General features: G+C 41.5%; 1 protein-coding gene across 2 annotated transcripts in view; it reads left to right on the top strand.

Annotated features, from left to right (window-relative positions):
- Nucleotides 1–18,681, top strand: part of CACNA1B (calcium voltage-gated channel subunit alpha1 B) — a 257,423-nt gene that overhangs the window by 157,169 nt on the left and 81,573 nt on the right. For both annotated transcript variants that reach the window (XM_028834501.2, XM_028834510.2), the window contains exon 21: nt 18,461–18,587. In XM_028834501.2, coding sequence (XP_028690334.2) covers nt 18,461–18,587 — 127 coding nt within the window. The remainder of the gene's footprint in view (nt 1–18,460; nt 18,588–18,681) is intronic.

Genomic DNA, 18,681 nt, shown 5'->3' with positions numbered 1-18,681 from the left:
GGCACAAGGGAGTCTGCCTGCCCAGCTCCCTCACCTGATTGTCTGTGGATCAACTTGAGGATGAGCCTAGGGTCCCTACCTGGCTTTCATCGGCAGAAATCCAGATGTGACTCCTCCCCAGGCTCCCTATGCTCTACTCCACACCCTTGCTGGCAGCCACTGATCTTTTCACTGTCCCTATAGTCTTGCCTTTCTAGACTGTCATGGGGCTGGAATCATACAGTATGCAGCCTTTTCAGGTTGGTTTCTTTCCATTAGCAATATGCACTTAAGTTTCCTATGTCTTTTTGTGGCTTGACAACTCATTTGTTTTTAGCATTGCATTAATATTCTGTCTTTTGGGTGTACCACAGTTTGTTTATTCACCTATTGAAGGACATTTTGTTGCTTCCAGTTTTTGGCAATTATGAATAAAACTGCTATAAACATTCATGTTCAGGTTTTTGTGTGGACATAAGTTTTCAACTCATTTGGGTAAATACTTAACAGCATGATTATTGGATTATATGGTAAGACTGTGTTTATCTTTATAAGAAACTGACAAACTGTCTTCCAAAGGGACTGTACCATTTTCCATTCCCACCAGCAATGAATGAGAGTTCCTGTTGCTCCATATCCTTGCCAATATTCAGTGTTGTCAGTACTTTGGATTTGAGCTATTATAATTAAGCGTGTAATGATATCTTGTTTATTTTGCAATTTCCTAATGACATATGATGTTGAGCATCTTTTAAAATGCTTATTTGCCATGTGTATAATTTTCCTTGATGAGGTTCCTATTCAGATCTTTTACCCACTTTTTATTCTGGTTGTTTGTTTTATAATTGTTGAGTTTTAGGAGTTCTTTGTATATTTTGGATACAAGTCTTTCATCAGATATGTGTTTTGCAAGCATTTTTTCCCAGTCTGTAGCTTGGTTTTTCATTCTCTTAATGTCTGGTGTTTTTGATTGTTAAAAACAAGTGATTGTCTGGTCCCTGTTATTACTTCTACTAGAAATAGAAATCTAGGCTATTAGTTTTTATATGTTGATTATGTGTCCTACTACTTTTCTGAATCCTCAAATTGTTTATTAGTTTCACTGTAATTCCCCCTTTTTTCCCCCAGATACATTATCAAAACTTCTGAAAATACACTTTTAACTCTTTCTTTCTAAGTCTTATACCGCTCATTATTATTTTTTTGTCTGATTTCAGTGTCACATAACAATGGAATTACTGGGCATTACCTTGTTTCTGCCTACACTAAATAAAATTTTGGTTTGGGGCCTGAGGGGTGTGCGTGTGTGTGTGTGTGTGTGTGTGTGTGTGTGTGTATGTGTGTCTGTGTGTCTGTAAAATTATGTTACAATATCCATTAGTCCCTACTTCAGTAAGTGTTTTAATCTGGAATAGATGTTGAATTTTGTTGAAGACCTTTTCAGCATCCATAGAGATCATATATTTTTTTCCCCTTAGATATGGGGATTTATAGTAATGAAGTTTTCGATATGAAATATCTTTGCAATCTTAGAATAAACCCAAGTGGTTATTATATTTATTTTGTAATATGCCATTGGATTCTGTTTAACATTTTTTGTAGGATTTTTGGATTGATACTTTTAGGCGAGATGTGTTCTGTAGCTTGCTTTTGTCACATTTGAGGATCATAAGGTTTAAATATCAATGACATAGAGTTATCTATTGCTTAACTTCACAGCTCCATTCCTGAAAATCAAATGTTCTAAAAGAGGGTCTCATTTCCACACCCTACCCCACGTTTTTTTTTTTTTTTTTTTTTTTTGAGACTGAGTCTTGCTCTGTCAACAGGCTGGAGTGCAGTGGCACGATCTCGGCTCCACCTCCTGTGTTCAAGCAATTCTCCTTCCTCAGCCTCCTGAGTAGCTGGGATTACAGGTGCCTGCCACCACACCTGGCTAATTTTTGTATTTTTAGTAGAGATAGGGTTTCGCCTTGTTGGCCAGGCTGGTCTCAAACTCCTGACCTCAGGTGATCTGTCCGCCTTGGCCTCCCGAAGTGCTGGGATTACAGGCGTGAGCCACCGTGCCTGGCCCCATTATTTTAAATGGTAAAACATTATAATGTGTTATGTGTCAACTAAAATTTCATAACCAATTTTGTAAAATATAATTAAAGCACAGTTAAACAATGAAAACTAATAAACAATCATAATAGAACATAAATGCTTAGCATATTGTTTCCTGATTACCAGTTAAAATAGCTATTAATAAGCAATTGCTTTAGATACCTCCTTTATTGAAACTTGTTGTACTTTTCAAAAACATCCATACGTGATTCCTGTAACTTACTGTGAACAAAAGTTCTCTGAAAAGGAATTTGGAGGAAACAGGCTTTATTCTAGTGAACAATTTGCAAACCAGGGAGATGCAGCCCTCCTTGTAAAATGAAGGCAAAGGTTTGACATTTCCTGTTAATCAAGTCCCTTTATGCAAATGAAGGATTCAGACTTGCTTGGTCTGATTGGTTGACACAGCTGAGTTCTGATTGGTCAATATAGCTGAGCTCTGATTGGCTGAGGCAAGTGAACTCTGATTGGCTGGTTCAGGTGAGCTCTAAAAGCTCCCAGAGTTAAAAAGGTGTGAGCATTCTGGGACCTCTATTCAGCATATGACAGCTTCTGTCTGACTTAAATGTAGGCTTAGTTACCCACTTGGGATCCATCTTGAAGGAATAGCTCTTTCAGGTTTCTTCACACAACCAACTGAATTTGGAATCCTGCCTGAGAGTTGTTCCCCACATTATTTTGTTAAAAACATTATATTGACTTTTGGGCATGTATACTTTTTTAAAACATAAATATCAGCCAGAAAAGCCAACAACACTGTAATGAAAGATGTATATGTTTTTCAGAAGCATGGGCATTATAAAACTTGGCAGTGCTCTATTGGGAAATACTATCCAAGGATATATTCTGTGGGATATACCTATTATTGGTTCATAAGAATAATTAGAATGTCTTCTTGTGCTCAAGGGTAGCTCAAGTAGTATAGGAATTATGTGGTCTTTAAATATTTGATGGAATTATCTTGCGAAATTGTTGATGTCTGATCTCTTTTTGTAGGGTAGTTCCTTTGTAATACCTCTTTTTCTGTATGGATGTTGGTCTGTTTAAACATTGTTGCCTCCCGAGATGAGTTTGGTACATTATATTTTCCCTAGAAATTATCCATTTGATCTAGGTTTTCCCACTTATTTACATAGCCTTAAGAGTGGCTTAAAGTTTTAAAAATTTCCCTCTGTTTCAGTGTTTTTCCTCGTCATTTTTGATCCTGTGTTTTTTGTTTTTCTTTTTTTCTCTTTTTTTTTTTTTTTTGAGATGGGGTCTTGCCCTGTCGCCCAGGCTGAAGTGCAGTGGTGCCATCTCGGGTCACTGCAATCACCACCTCCCGGGTTCAAAGCGATTCTCGTGCCTCAGCCTCCCGAGTAGCTGGGATTACAGGCACGCACCACCACACACAGCTAATTTTTTTGTATTTTTAGTAGAGACGGGGTTTCACCATGTTGGCCAGGCTGATTTCGAACTCCTGACCTCAAGTGATCTGCGTTTCACAGCCTCCCGAAATGTTGGGGTTACAGGCACGAGCCACCGCGCCCAGCCCATTTTCATCAAATTTTAAAAGAAACTATGTAATTTTGGCTTATGTTTGTGCTAGGTGTGTGTTTGTAGATTCTGTGGGATTTTCCACAGAGAGTATAAGATATCCGCACGTGAACAGATTTAGTTTTTTCCTTTCTGACATATATGCCTTTTATTTCCCTGTCTTCCCTTACTGCACTGTCTGTGACTTCTAGTACTATTTTGAATAGCTGTGGCAAGAACCGATATCTTTCCTGGAGGGAGCATTTTGTCTTTCATCATTTAATATGATATTAGCTGTAAGGTTTTTGGGTTTGTTTGTTTTTTGTTTTGTTTTGTTTTTTGGTAGATGTTCTTTATCAAGTTGAGAAAGTTCTCCTTTATTGCTTTTTTTTTTAAAGAATTTTTGTCATGCGTGGATGAATATTGTCAAATAATTTTCTGCATCAATTGATATTATGTGTGTGTTTTTTCTGTTAATATGGTAGTTTATATTGATTTATTTTCAAATATTAAACTGGCCTTTGTCCGGGCGCGGTGGCTCAAGCCTGTAATCCCAGCACTTTGGGAGGCCGAGGCGGGTGGATCACGAGGTCAGGATATCGAGACCATCCTGGCTAACACGGTGAAACCCCGTCTCTACTAAAAATACAAAAAACTAGCCGGGCGAGGTGGCGGCGCCTGTAGTCCCAGCTACTCGGGAGGCTGAGGCAGGAGAACGGCGGGAACCCGGGGGGCGGAGCTTGCAGTGAGCTGAGATTGTGCCACTGCACTCCAGCCTGGGCGACAGAGCCAGACTCTGTCTCAAAAAAAAAAAAAAAAACTGGCCTTTGTCATTATGAATAACCCTACTGGTGTATAATTGTTTCTCTATGTTGCCGCATTCTATTAGCTAATATTTTGTTAAGGAGTTTTACCTCTGTATTCATGAGGGATGTTGCTCTGTAGTTTTCTTTGTTGTGCTGTCTCTGTCTGGTTTTGGTATCAGAGTGATATCGGATTAATAAAATGTTTTGAATTGAATGGATTGTCCATCTTCTGTTTTCTAGAGGAGATTATGTTGAACTGATATTAATTCTCCTTTAAATGGGAAATTTTGCAAATGAAGCATGTCTTTTTTGGATTTTTAAAATTACAAATATAATTTCCTTAATAGATACAGTGTTATCTATTTCATATTGGATGAGTTGTAGTAGTTTGTGCTTTCTGAGGAATTAGTCCCTTTTTTTTCTTTTTTTTGAGACGGAGTCTCGCTCTGTTGCCCAGGCTGGAGTGCAGTGGCGCGATCTCGGCTCACTGCAAGCTCCGCCTCCCGGGTTCACACCATTCTTCTGCCTCAGGCTCCCGAGTAGCTGGGACTATAGGCACCTGCCACCACACCCGGCTAATTTTTTGTATATATATATATATTTTTAGTAGAGATGGGGTTTCACCATGTTAGCCAGGATGGTCTCGATCTCCTGACCTCGTGATCTACCCACCTCTGCCTCCCAAAGTGCTGGGATTACAGGCATGAGCCACCGCGCCCGGCCGGAATTAGTCCCTTTATTTAAGTGTGTACAGTTGTTTGTGATGTTTCCTCATTATCCCTTTGATGTCTGCATAATCTGTAGTGGTAACTCCTGTCTCATTTCTTATATTGGTAATTTGCTGTCTTCTCTCTTTTGTCTTTGTGAGTCTTACTAGGAGTTTGTATATACAATTTTATTGATATTTTCAAAGAAACAAATTATTGTTACATTGATTTTCTCTATTATTTTTCTGTTTTCAATTTCATTTGATTTCTACTGTTTATTATTTCCTTCTTTCTGTTTTCTTTGGGCTTCTTTTGCTCTTTTCTAGTTTCTGGGGGTAGGAGCTTAGATTGTTGATTTGAGTCTTTCCTTCTTTTCTGCTGTAAACATTTAGCTCTGTAAGTTTCTCTCTTGGCAGCCGCATTCCACAGGTTTTCATACTGTATATTTTTTCAGTCCCGTTTAAAAAATTTCCTTTGAGAAGACTCATGGACTATTTAGAAGTGTGTTGTTTAGTTTCCAAACATTAGGAGATTTGCCTGTTTTTCTGTTATTGACTTCTAGTTTGATTACTTTATCGTCGGTGAACATGTTCTGTATTATTTCAGTTCTTTTAAGTTTGTTAAGGTTTGTTTTGTAGCCCAGGATGTGGCATATCTTGATGTATGTTCTGTGAACCTTTGAAGGGAACATGCATTCTGTGTTGTTGGTGTACATTCCTATAAGCATCATTTAGATCCTGTTGGTTGATGATGTTATTGAGTATCTTCGTCTACATTCTGATTTTCTGTCTAGATATGTCAGTTGTTGAGAAAAGGGTATTCAGTCTCCAACTATAAATGTGGATTTATCTTTGCTCCTTTCAGTACTGTAAGTTTTTGCTTCATGTGTTTGCAGTTCTGTTTTTGGGCACATACATATTTAGGATTTCTATGTCTTTTTGATGGACTGGCCCTTTAATTGTTGTGTAATGTCCTTCTCTATACCTGGTAATCTTCTTTCCTCTGCAAGCTACTTTATCTTATGTAGATACATTCAGTCCTGCTTTCTTTTGATTAATATGTGCATGGTATATATTTTTTCACGCTTTCACTTTCAACCTAGCTATATAGTTATATTTGAAGTAAATTTCTTGTAGATAGCATTCATGTTTTCAATCCACTCTGTCAATTCTGTCTTTTATTTTGCATATTTAGACTGTTTACACTTAGCATAATTACTGATATATGAGGGCTTCAGTCTGTTATTTTATTTCTTATTTTCTGTTTTTTTTCTTTCTGTTTTTCATTTCTTTGGTTTCCTTTTTCTCCTTTCCTGTGGGTTACTTGAATGTACTTTAGAATTCCTTTTAATTTATCTGTAGTATTTTTTAGTGTATCTCTTTTGTAGGTTTTTTAAGACCTCGTATAGGTTTTTTTAGTGGTTGCCCTGTGTATTACATTATATATACATAACTTACTCTAGTCTCTTCATGTAGTCATTTTACCAGTTCCTGTGAAATATAGAAGCTTTACCTCTCTTTATATCTTTTTCCTCCTCCATTTATTATATAATTGTCTTAAATAGCTCTTCTATGTACTTTTAGAAACACATCAGAGTATGTTATAATTTTGCTTCAACTGTCAAATGTAATTTAGAAAAGAGGAGAAGAAAAGTGTATTGTATTTACCTGTATTTTTACTCCTGTTATTCTTTCTTCCTTCCTGATAGTCCAGTATTTCTTCTTGCATAATTTACTTTCTGTTTAGAGGAACTTTCTTAGACATTCTTTTGTGATAGGTCTGCGGGTGACAAATTCTCTTAGTTTTCCTTCATCTGAGAATGTCTTGATTTTCCCTTCATTCCTGAAGGGTATTTTCAGTGGGTATAGAATTCTGGGTTGACAGTTCTTTTTTTTTCAGCACTTGAAAAAACGTGTGCCTCTTCCTTCTGAGCTCCATGGTTTCTGATGAGAAATCTACTGTCATTCGAATTGTTTTCTTCCTATAGGTAAGATGTTGTTTATCTCTCGCTGCTTTCAAGATTTTTTTCCTTGTCTTTATATTTCAGAAGTTTGATTACAGTGTGCTTTGATGTGAGTTCCTTTAAGTTTATCTTGTTTGGGGTTTGCTCAATTTCTTGAATTTGTAGGTTTATATCTTGTGCCAAATTTGGAAATTTTTCATCCTTTATGTCTTTGAATACTTCTTTAGTTCTGCCTCTTTCTCTTTTCTTTCCAGGACTCTGATGACATGAATGTTAGATCTTTTGTTATAGTCCCAAAGGCCCCTGAGCTCTATTCACTTTTTTAAGTCAACTTTCTCTCTGTTGCTCAGATTGGATCATTTCTATTATTCTATCTTCTAGGTCACTGACTCTTTCCTCTGTGCCTTCCATTCTGCTGTGGCCCATCTATTGATTTTCTAATTTCAGTCATTGTATTTTTCAGTTCTGAAGTTTCCATTTGGTTTGTTGTATCTTCCGTTTCTTTCCTAAGACTTTATTTCTTTGCTGAGAATTTTATATTTTTCTTTTGTTTTAAGTGTGTTTTAAATTATCTGTTGAGCATTCTTATAATGGGTGTTTTTAAAATCTTTGTCAGATAATTCTAACATCTATATCATCTTGGTGTCTGTTGATTGTGTTTTCTCATTCAAGTTGAGATTTTCCTGGTTCTTGGTGTGATGAGTGATTTTTGGTTGAAACCTAGACTCTCTGGTGTGATGTTATGAGCCCTAAGTCTTATTTACATCTTCAGTTTTAGCTTGTCTACTGTGATGCCACGCCAGCAAGTAGTGGGGCATGTTAGTCCATTCTCACACTGCTATGAAGAAATACCTGAGACCAGGTAATTTATAAGGGAAAGAGGTTTAATTGACTCATAGTTTCACATTGCTGAGGAGGCTTCAGGGAACTTAAAATCATGGCGGTAGGCAAAGGAGAAGCATTCACCTTCTTCACAGGGTGGCAAGACAGAGTGAGTGCAAGACACTTAATGAAACTGTCATATCTTGTGAGACTCACTATCATGAGAACAGCATAGGGGAAACCACCCCCATAATCCAATTACCTCCATCTGGTGCCTCCCTTGACACGTGGGGATTATAGGGATTACAGTTTGAGGTGAGATTTGGGTGGGGACACGCCAAACCGTATTATAGGGGTTGTAGAGAGTTGCCCCATTATTGACAGGTGGGGATAGAAGTATAGATTCTTCACTTGAGTTCCATTGACACTCTAGGAGAGGATTACTCATTACTGCTAGGCTAGGCTGGGAGTTTGAGCTCCCCACTAGGCCTCCATTCATACCAGCCTGGCTGGGAGAGAGAGGAGTATTTTGTTACTGTTCCCCATCTGGCTGGCCTTGACACAATGGAGATAGACCTTATCACCTCAAGATAGCAGTAGAAGTCCTGACTTTCCACTAGGGCTTGCTCCATTGAGTTAGGAGGAAGAGGGTGCCTCATTCCTGCTGGGTGAGACGCGACGTCTAGGCCCCCTGTGTGATCTCTACTGGCGTTGTGTGTATTGGGGGTCTTGTTACCACTCGATAGGGATGAAAGTCCCTGCTCCCACTTGGCTGTCTCTGAGGCCACCCTAGCAGGGGCTTTGGGATGGTGGTGAGGGTGGAAGTCTAGGCTCCCCACCCAGTTTCTGCTGGTGTAAGTGGAGGTAGGGTCATAGTTTTTTTTTTTTTTTTTTTTTTTTTTTTTTTTTTGGTATGTGTGTGTGTAGTTTGGCTGTTGTTTCGTGATTATTGTCTATAAGTTTTATATCTCACTAGGCTGCCTCATTCCTAGTCGTTTCACGAGGGAGAGCTGGGTTTATTGAGCCTTTAAAAAATCTGTACCTATTGGCATTTCTGGGTTGTTGGATTCACTAGTACCAAATCTAGGATATATATGAGGCATAAAAGAAAACTCAAATGAGAAACTTACTATTGTGCCATTCCTCAGGTCCCAAGGTCCCTAGCCAATGTCTTCCTTCTTCATTCCACCTTTTAGAATACTATGTTTGCCTTATATATGATGTCCAAGGATCTTATATATGGTAGTCCCCCCTTATCCATGGTTTCACTTTCCTAGCTTTCTGTTATCCGAGGTCCACTGTGATCTGAAAATATTTATTACATAACTACTCTTGCACTTTGGGGCCATTATTAAGGAAAATAAGGGTTACTTGAACATAATTACTGCAATACCACGACAGCCAACCTCAGAACCAAGGTGGCTGTTAAGTGACTGATGAAGTCCAGGTGGGACGGAGTAGAACTGTGTGGGGTTTCATCATGATACTTAGAACAGCTAACGACTTAAAACTCAGGAATTACTTCTGGAATTTTGCACCTACATCACAATGCCTATGTCATTCACCTCACTTCATCTCATCATGCAGGCATTTCATTATCTTATATCATCTCAAGAAAAAGATGACCGCTGGCTGGGCACAGTGGTTCATGCCTGTAATCCCAGCACTTTGGGAGGCCAAGGCTGGTGGATCACTTGAGGTCAGGAGTTCGAGACTAACCTGGACAACATGGTGAAACCCCATCTCTACTAAAAGTACAAAAATTAGCTGGGCATGGTGATGGGTGCCTATAATCCTAGCTACTTGAAAGGCTGAGGCAGGAGAATCTCTTGAACCCGGGAGGTGGAGACTGCAGTGAGCAGTGAGCTGTGATCGCGCCACTGCACTCCAGCCTGGGCAACAGTGAGACTCTGTCTCAAAAAAAGAAAAAAAGAAAGAAAGAAAAGAAAAAGATGACTGCCAATATCTGTAGGAACCAGTTTCGTATTCTCTTTTACGTTTCTGATGGATTTGTAGTTGTGGACACTTTTTTTTTTTTTTTTTTTTTGAGATGGAGTCTCACTCTGTCACTCGGGCTGGAGTGCAGTGGCGCAATATCCGCTCACTGCAAGCTCTGCCTCCAGGGTTCATGCCATTCTCCTGCCTCAGCCTCCTGAGTAGCTGGGACTACAGGTGCCCACCACCACTCCCAGCTAATTTTTTATATTTTTAGTAGAGACGGGGTTTCACCATGTCAGCCAGGATGGTCTTGATCTCCTGACCTCGTGATCCACCTGCCTCAGCCTCCCAAAGTGCGGGGATTACAGATGTGAGCCACCGCGCCAGGCCCGTGGCCACTTTTATATTTCTGATAGCCTTCCCTCCCTCCCTCCCTCCCTCCTTCCCTCCCTCCCTCCCTCCCTCCTTCCCTTGATAAACTCTTTTTTCCCTGAAGTTTTGTCCACTTAAATGGTTTATCAATGCCTCAGTCTTTGTCTTTCTTGATCTTCTCTACTGTATTTTCATTTTCTGTTTCGCTAATTTCTGTTCTTGTTTATTACTTCCTTTCTTCTACTTTGTGTATGTGTACTGTAATATTCTTTCTCCAATGTATTAGTTGCATAGTCAGCTCTTGACATTGAGCTTTTCTACTTTGCTAATGTGTTTAAAACTTTAAGTTTCACTCTTAGAGTTATTATAGTTATATATTGAAAGTTTACATTTTTTGTTTTAATTTTTTTTCCAAGCATGATTAAGATTTCTTGTTTGGTTCATGAGGTTTTTTTTTAAATAAGTATGATTTTAAATTTCTAATTGACAGAGATTTCTCTATCTTGTTCTCTTTCCCTGTGTTTTGCAATTGATTCCATTATTCCTTTTCATATTTCATCACTCCTTATATTTCAGATCATCCATTTGGATTTCTTTTTTTTTTTTTCCTTCTGCTTGAAGAACAGCTTTCCTAATTTTTTTTTTTTTTTTTTTTTTTTGGGGATGGAGTCTCACTCTGTCGCCCAGGCTGGAGTGCAGTGGTGGCGCAATCTTGGCTCACTGCAACCTCTGCCTCCCGGGTTCAAGTGAGTCTCCTGCTTCAGCCTCCCAAGTAGCCCACTGCCATGCCTGGGTAATTTTTTATATTTTTAGTAGAGATGGGGTTTCACTGTGTTAGCCAGGATGGTCTCGATCACCTGACCTTGCGATCTGTTCACTTCCCCCTAATTTCTTTTCGTGAGGTTTGATGGTGGTAAATTCTCTTGGCTTGCCTGAACAGTCTTTTTTTTGCCATTGTTTGTGAGAAGTGGTTTTACATCATAGAGAATTCTCATTTGTTATCTTTCTTTCAGCATATTGAGACTGCTCCACTGTCTTCTGCCTTCTGTTGTGTCTGTTGAGAAGCCAGTCATTCGTCTAAATTGTTGTTCCCATGTATGGCTCTGTCTTCTCTCTGGGGCTGCTTAAATAAAATCCTTTTTATTGTGGAGAATTGAAACTTACGGGAAAGTGGAGAAAATGCAGTGAACTCCCGTGCTTCATCTCCACCCTCAGCAGTCACCCACATTTCATCAGTACTGTTTCACTTATGCGTCTTCTTGCTTTCTTGTGTATCATTTTAGGTGTAATATGCCAGTAAGCGTCTCTGACAATTAAGGGTTTATCATAGCCATAGAGCATTGTCACACTTAGCAATGCTGATAATAATTCCCTGGTATTATCTAACACCTCTTCCAAGTTCAAATTTTACTAGTTATTTCAAAAATAACTTTTTACGGTTGGTTTGAGTCAGGATTCAACGAGGTTTACTCATTTGAGTTTGCTTCATCTGTCTAAGTCTCTTTTACTTTAAAACAGTTTTCCTCTCCTTATTCATGCCATTTATTTGTTGAGGAGAACACATGTTTTGTTCTGTAGAATTTCTCAGTTTGGCTGTTTGCGTCGTGATGGTGTTTGGCACAGTTCTCTGTCCTCAGTGCGTTCTGTTACCTGGTAATTAGATCCGGAACAGGGGCTTCTAAGCCGGGGAGCTGTTGCAGCTGTGTTGTGGACCGTGACCTCTGCAGTTTAGGATGCCTAGCAGCATCCCTGGCCTCCACCCTCTCAATGCCAGGAGCACCCCCTAGTGGTGACAACCAAAGGATGTCTAGATCTTGTTGTGAATCCAGGCCGGATGCAGTGGCTCACACCTGTAATCCCAGCACTTTGGGAGGCCGAGGTGGGAGGATCACCTGAGGTCAGGCGTTCGAGACCATCCTGGCCAACATGGTGAAACCCCGTCTCTACTAAAAATACAAAAATTAGCCGGGCGTGGTGGCAGGCGCCTGTAATCCCAGCTACTCAGGAGGCTGAGCCAGGAGAATCACTTGAACCCGAGAGGTGGAGGTTGCAGTGAGCTGAGATCGCGCCATGCACTCCAGCCTGGGTGACAGAGCAAGACTCCGTCTCAGAAAAAAAAAGAGAGAGGGAAGGAATCCAGTTCCCTTCTTTTGGAAGGCTTCCAGGTGGTGGTGTACACTTCCTGCCTCGTGGTATCAGGAGCTATGTCATGTCTGGTGTCTCTCTGGGTGAGACTAACATGGAACAGTGGGTTTAGCCTGATCCGCCATTGTAAAGTTCTCCACTGGTCTTTCCCCAAATGGTTCTAGTGACATAGATGATTGTTACCCAGATCTGTGATTTCAGGGAGGGTCACAAAATGGTGAACTTATACTTTCACGATTCTTTCTGTGTTTGTGATTTTGACTTTTTCTGTAAGAAAGATCTTACCTCATCAACTGCTTGGTTACCCTGAAATGCAGTTTGTATGTGTATTGAACAAGGTACTTGCTTCATTCTGTCCCTTTATTTATAAGTTTTCGAAATAAGGAATCAATGCCCTTTAACAAATAGGACCAGTGAGAGCTATAAGCAAATGATTATTGTAAATTTTTGAATTTGAATGTGTTTGATGTATTTCAGTTCTTTGCAGTCACTATTACTTTTGGTGCTTAAATTGTCCTATCTTGGCCATTGTTCACCCTTTCAAGTTGATTTTCTGCCCTTCTCGCAGGCCTGGAATAGAGTTTGACAATTTTCTGGTTTTCGTGTATGACAGCATGTTTCAGGATCATTGTGCACACTTCCTGCCCCCGATCTGGAATTGCTTATTTCTTCAAGAAGCAGCACACGCTGGACACTGCTATGATTTCTGTAGATTCCACCCCCTCACCCCCCGTACTCTGGTGGCCTTTGCCTCCAGGGGCTTCCTCTTCAGCTCCTCTTCAGAGACTTCCCTTGGACTACGGGAACCACGGGAAGTGCATGGGAGTTTGCATCCCCCAAGGTGGCACTTAGCCAATGAAGGGAAGGTGCAGGTGTAGGAGAGCCAGCTCTCTGGCTTCAGTCAGGACAACCTTCTGGTTCAGACGAGAGCCCAGAGTGTCTCTGTGAGAGCCTGAGCCACCTTTGCAGGACTTGGTCTGAAGCGCACCCTTGCTTGGCTTCTTCACTTCCCTGTCTTGCTTTTCTCCTCCCTTCTGGTTTCTTTTGGGAGCCCGTCACACCTCACGGTGTGCTTCTGTAGAACCTGACTCGAGTCGCCTTGGCTCCTTGATAAGATATTTAGAGACAGTCGTCTGTGGTCATTGCTACTGGGTTCTTATTGCTTTCAGGCTTTTTGGTGGGCTTTTTAAAAAGAGAAAAGTGGCTGGATGCGGTGGCTCATGCCTGTAATCCCAGCACTTTGGGAGGCCAATGTGGGTGGATCACCTGGTGTCAGGAGTTCGAGACCAGCCTGGCCAATGTGGTGAAACCCGGTCTCTACTGAGAAGAAAACAAAAGTGTGTAAAAATTAGCCGGATGTGGTGGGGCATGCCTTCAATCCCAGCTACGCAGGAGGCTGAGACAGGAGAATCCCTTGAACCCAGGAGGTGGAGGTTGCAGTGAGCCAAGGTCACGCCATTGCACTCCAGCCTGGGCAACAGAGCAAGACTCCATCTCAAAAAAAAAAAAAAAAAAAGAGAGAGAGCAAAAAATATGTCATTAATTCCATGGCCTTTGTAATTCAAATAGAAGATTGTAGGATTTTAATCTCACTTTTGTATTTATCTCTCTTTTCTTCTATCCTGAAAATGTCTTTTTGTCTTTTTACCTTGTTTATTCTGTTTTTTTAAATGGTATTGTTTAAAAGTTTTTTCTTTCCTAATTATTTGCTTCTACTGCATAGAAATAATAAGCAGTTTCATCTGTTGGTTCTGTATTCAGCCACAGAATTGTCGAACTCTCATTACTCTAAGTAATTTTCCTGTAGATTATTTTGGTTTTTTTGGACACAGTTGTATCATCTGTGACTACATCATTTTTGACCCATGAATTCTTTAGTCTTTTTTTCAGTTTCCAAATGTAAAATTTTAATACTAATTAATCTCTTTGTTTCTGGTTTCTTTCTTAATTTCTAACTTAAGTGTACTGTGATTAGGAGAACATGGTCTGTATGATAGTTTTCTTTGAAATTCATTTGCAGTTGCTCTGTGCCTGGCCTTTATGGTCAGCTTTTTTCTTTGTTCTTGTTCTGTATGTGCTTCAGAGGGACATGTTTTCTCTAATTTTGTGAGCTCTGAGCTGTTTATATTTGTATGCTAAATCAGGTTTGTTTGTTGTATTACTCAAATATTCTTTATATTCATTAATATTTTGCTTGATTGACCTGTCAATAATTTTTTTTAATTTTTATAGATGTAGGGGGGACAAATGCAGTTTTGTTGCATTAGATCTATTGCACAGTGATGACGTCTGGGCTTTTCGTGTGGCCGTCACCTGGGCTCAAGCGATCCTCCCACCTCAGCCTCTGCAGTAGTTGGACCACAGGCGCACCACCATACCCAGCTAATTTTTTGTATTTATTGTAGACATGGGGTTTCTCCATGTTGCCCAGGCTGGCCTTGAACTCCTGGGCTCAAGTGATCCACCCGCCTCAGCCTCCCAAAGTGCTGGGATTACAGTTGTGAGCCACCACGCCCGGCCTATATTTACTTATTTTATGTATCTCGTCTAAGAATTCCTGTATCTGAAGTCTTCAGGGGTGTGAGTGTACACATTGTTTCTGCTGTTTTTAGGGGTCTAAGTGAGTGTACTCATTGTTTCTCTTGTGTCTTTCAGTCATGGTGACCTTGTTTCATGGTGTGTTTGGTGCGATGTTTTGAGTTCATATATGACCAATCTTAATCCTCTGTATTAGGGTTTTCTTAGAGGTACAGAACTAATAGAATATATATCCTCTATATATTTATATATATATAGTATATATCTGTCTATATATATGAGGTCTTTAGGGGTGTGAGTATATCCTATATATCATATAAGTATATAGGATATGTACTATATATATGATATATATATTGGAGTTTATTAAGTATTAGCTTACACGATCACAAGGTCCCACGATAGGTTCTCTGCAAGCTGAGAAGCAAGGAGAGCCAGTCTGAGTCCCACATCTGAAGAGCTTAGAGTCTGATGTTTGAGGGCAGGAAGCATTCAGCATGGGAGAAAGATGTAGGCTGGGAGGTGAAGCCCGTCGTCTCCTTTTCACGTTTTTCTGCCTGCTTTACATTTGCTGGCAGCTGATCCGATTGTGCCCACCGGATCAAGGGTGGGTCTGCCCTCTGCAGCCACTGACTCAAATGTTAATCTCTTTTGGCAACACCCTCACAGACACACCCAGCGTCAGTACTTCGTATCCTTCAATCCAATCAAGTTGACACTCAGTATTAAACATCACATCCTCCTTTTCTCAACCAGGGTTTTGTGAGATAATTAAGCCCTACAGAAAATGAATTAACTACGTTTTCAGTTTTCCCAAGGATGGAACATAGCTTGTATCTCTCCAGATGTATAGGAGAGAAATCCTTTCTCTTGGGATATCTTGGAAATAACAGCTTAAATTATCTCCAGATTCCCCCAATCTGTGGGGATTCTGTAGGCCAACTGAGGAAGGTTTTTGTCAGAGCGGATTTGCATTTGTTGTTTCCAGAAGCCTGGGGTGCTGCCAGTCTGGGCTTACTTTAGCTCCCCTTTGGGGATGATTCTCATTCAGCTTCCCCACCTTGAAGTGAGCCCAAGGCTTGGCACTCCTACCCCTGCACTGGAAAGGGCAGTTCCTCAGTTCAGCCTCAAGGGGGACCTGTGCTGCCGTCGCCTGCTGTTAGGAGGAGTAAAGCACCGGGGCCGTGTCTGCCCGTGGCTGTTTTTGGTGAAGGCTCTCTTCCTTTCTGTATTCCCCTCCAAAGCTCGCTGTTTTGCTTCATTGTCTCCTATTTCAGGGATTTAATTTTTTTAACTATTAAGTCTTTTTAAAAATAGCCTTTCTCCAACAATGACTTTAGTCTGTTGCAGTTTTCATTTTTTCCTTTCCATTCTTTCTTCTGCTTTGACTTAATTGACATTTTTTTCCCTATGATCGATCATATGACTTTCATATGATTTCCTATGTTGTAGTAAATCAATTTCATGAGAAATAGTTCCATCCAAGCTCTGGCATCTTCGTTATGTTTATTTTGAGCAACAAAAGTCTTCTTTGAATCCAGACTGATTCTTTTTTCCCAGTTTACTTAAGTTAATTAATTATTCATTTATTTTAGAGACCGAATCTCATTCTGTCACCCAGACTAGAGTACAGTGGTGCCATTGTAGCTCACTGTAACCTCGAACTCTTGACCTCAAGTGATCCTCCTGCTTCAGCCTCTGGAGTCGCTGGAACTGTATGCATGTGCCAACACACCCAGCTAATTTTTTAATTTTTAAATTTCTTTGTAGAGACAGGGTCTGTCGCCATCTTGCCCAGGATGATCTCGTTGCTTGGGACTCCTGGGCTCAAGGGATCCCTCCCACCACAGCTGTGGCATGTGTAATATCCATAGTATGGTGCTTCTTATAAATATTGCATATTTTATTTAGTCAGTTTATGGTTGTGCATTTTATAATTTTTGTTATTGTAAAAGAACTTACAACACACGCCTGTAAGCTCAGCACTTCGGGAGGCCAAGAAGGGCAGATCGCTTGAGGTCAGGAGGTTAAGACCAGCCTGGCCAACATGGCGAAATGCTGTTTCTACTAAAAATACAAAAATTAGCTGGGTGTGGTGGCAAGCGCCTGTAATCCCAGCTACTCGGGATGCTGAGGCAGGAGAATTGCTTGAACCTGGGAGGCGGGGGTTGCAGGATGGTACCACTGTACTTCAGCCTGGGCAACAAGAGCGAAACTCTGTCTCCTATCTCAAATTAAAAAACAAAAAACAAAAAACAAACAAACTTACAACAAAAACTTTTGGGAAGACTTATTTTTGTGGGCAAACTGCATTTCCTTAGCAGGTAATGTCTAATAAATTAGTAGAATTGTTTACGGCTTCAAGTAAGTTTTGCCAGATTGCTTTCTCAGATTACATAATTTTCATTTTCAACAGGGAAGTGTGACGGTGCCCATTTCAAAAGTGGTCGCTTTAAACAGCTTGTGCTCGTGGGCGGGGCCTGGTTATCTTGGCTCTGGAGCCAGCATCCTCAGTGGTATAGACCCCGACTGCTGTGGCCTTGACTGTTTTCATGCTCATCTCGAAGCTTTGTTTTCTCTGGCACAGCCTTTCTCTGCAGGGCTTCAAAGTGGCCAGCAGTCAAGGGCTCCACAGCGGGCTCTCGATTAGCACCTTCACTTTGTTGCTCTTTAAAATCCTATTTGCTTTGATATTTCTTTAAAGAATTCAAAATGAGTTGCAGCAGTGGGAGGCAGCTCCAAGTCACTGCACGTCTTCCTTGGTGTCCCTAAGGTCTCAAGAGCTCTGTCACCTACAAAAATTAAAATATACAGTAGGGTAGTTGAAAATGGAGAATTATTGTACAAAAAACACTGGGCAGGGACAACAAAATTTACCTTAGAAAACAACAAGGTGGTGGCCATGTTAGCCCTGGGGAGTTTGATTTGTGGGAGCATGGCTGGGGTGGGGTGGGGTGCTGAGCGGCAGAAGATGGGCCCTGGGGGAAGGAGGCGACGAGTGGGGGCTGGCGAGGGAGCAGGGCCTGAGCAGAGGCTGGGTCCCCCCGGGAAGAGTGTCCTTCCAAGCTCTATGGCCTCACAGGACCTTCTCCTGGGATCCCGAGGAAGAAAATCCCAGGTCAAGGGAGACTGGACAACGAGGAACAGGGAGCCCTTGTGGGTTTGCGGGTTGGGGCTGGCCCCGGCTCCTCCCTGTGCTGCGGGTTCGCGGTTCCAGCAGAGGCAGTGGGAAGGTATCACCAGGCTCTGGGCTTCTCAGCGCATCGAGACCCGCTCAGCGAGGCGGGGGGGTCCACAGCCACGGGGGCAGTGCTGGGTTCTGTGTTGTTCCCAACCTTGGTGCAGCAAGAGGTGAGGAAGGGTCTGTTCACGTCTCCGCGGCAGACGGTGGTCCTGGCTGGCATGCACCGTGGTGGTGTGTGTGAAGCGGTGTTCTTAGCTGCAGGCCATCCCTGGTGGGCCTGCGAGGACCTGACGCAAGTGCTGGGGACATGGGAGCTGGGAGAGAGCCACGTGATGTGACTGTGTGTGTACCACACCCCTTACTCGGGGGCCCTGTGTCCTTGTAGGTGGTAACGTGGACCTGGAAAGCCAAACAGAGGGGAAGAAGGAGGTAGAAGCGGATGACGTGATGAGGAGCGGCCCCCGGCCCATCGTCCCGTACAGCTCCATGTTCTGTTTAAGCCCCACCAACCTGTGAGTCTCCTTGCCTGCCGGTGTGTGTGGCTGCCCACTCACCCCTGCATCGCGACCCATGGGAACACAGTAGCCAGCGTGCACTGATTCTGCA

The sequence above is a fragment of the Macaca mulatta genome, chromosome 15 (genome assembly GCF_049350105.2).
Source record: "Macaca mulatta isolate MMU2019108-1 chromosome 15, T2T-MMU8v2.0, whole genome shotgun sequence".
In the NCBI taxonomy this organism is placed as follows: Eukaryota; Metazoa; Chordata; class Mammalia; order Primates; family Cercopithecidae; genus Macaca; species Macaca mulatta.
The sequence above is the reverse complement of the archived record's forward strand: the minus strand, read 5'-3'. Positions and strand labels throughout refer to the sequence as shown.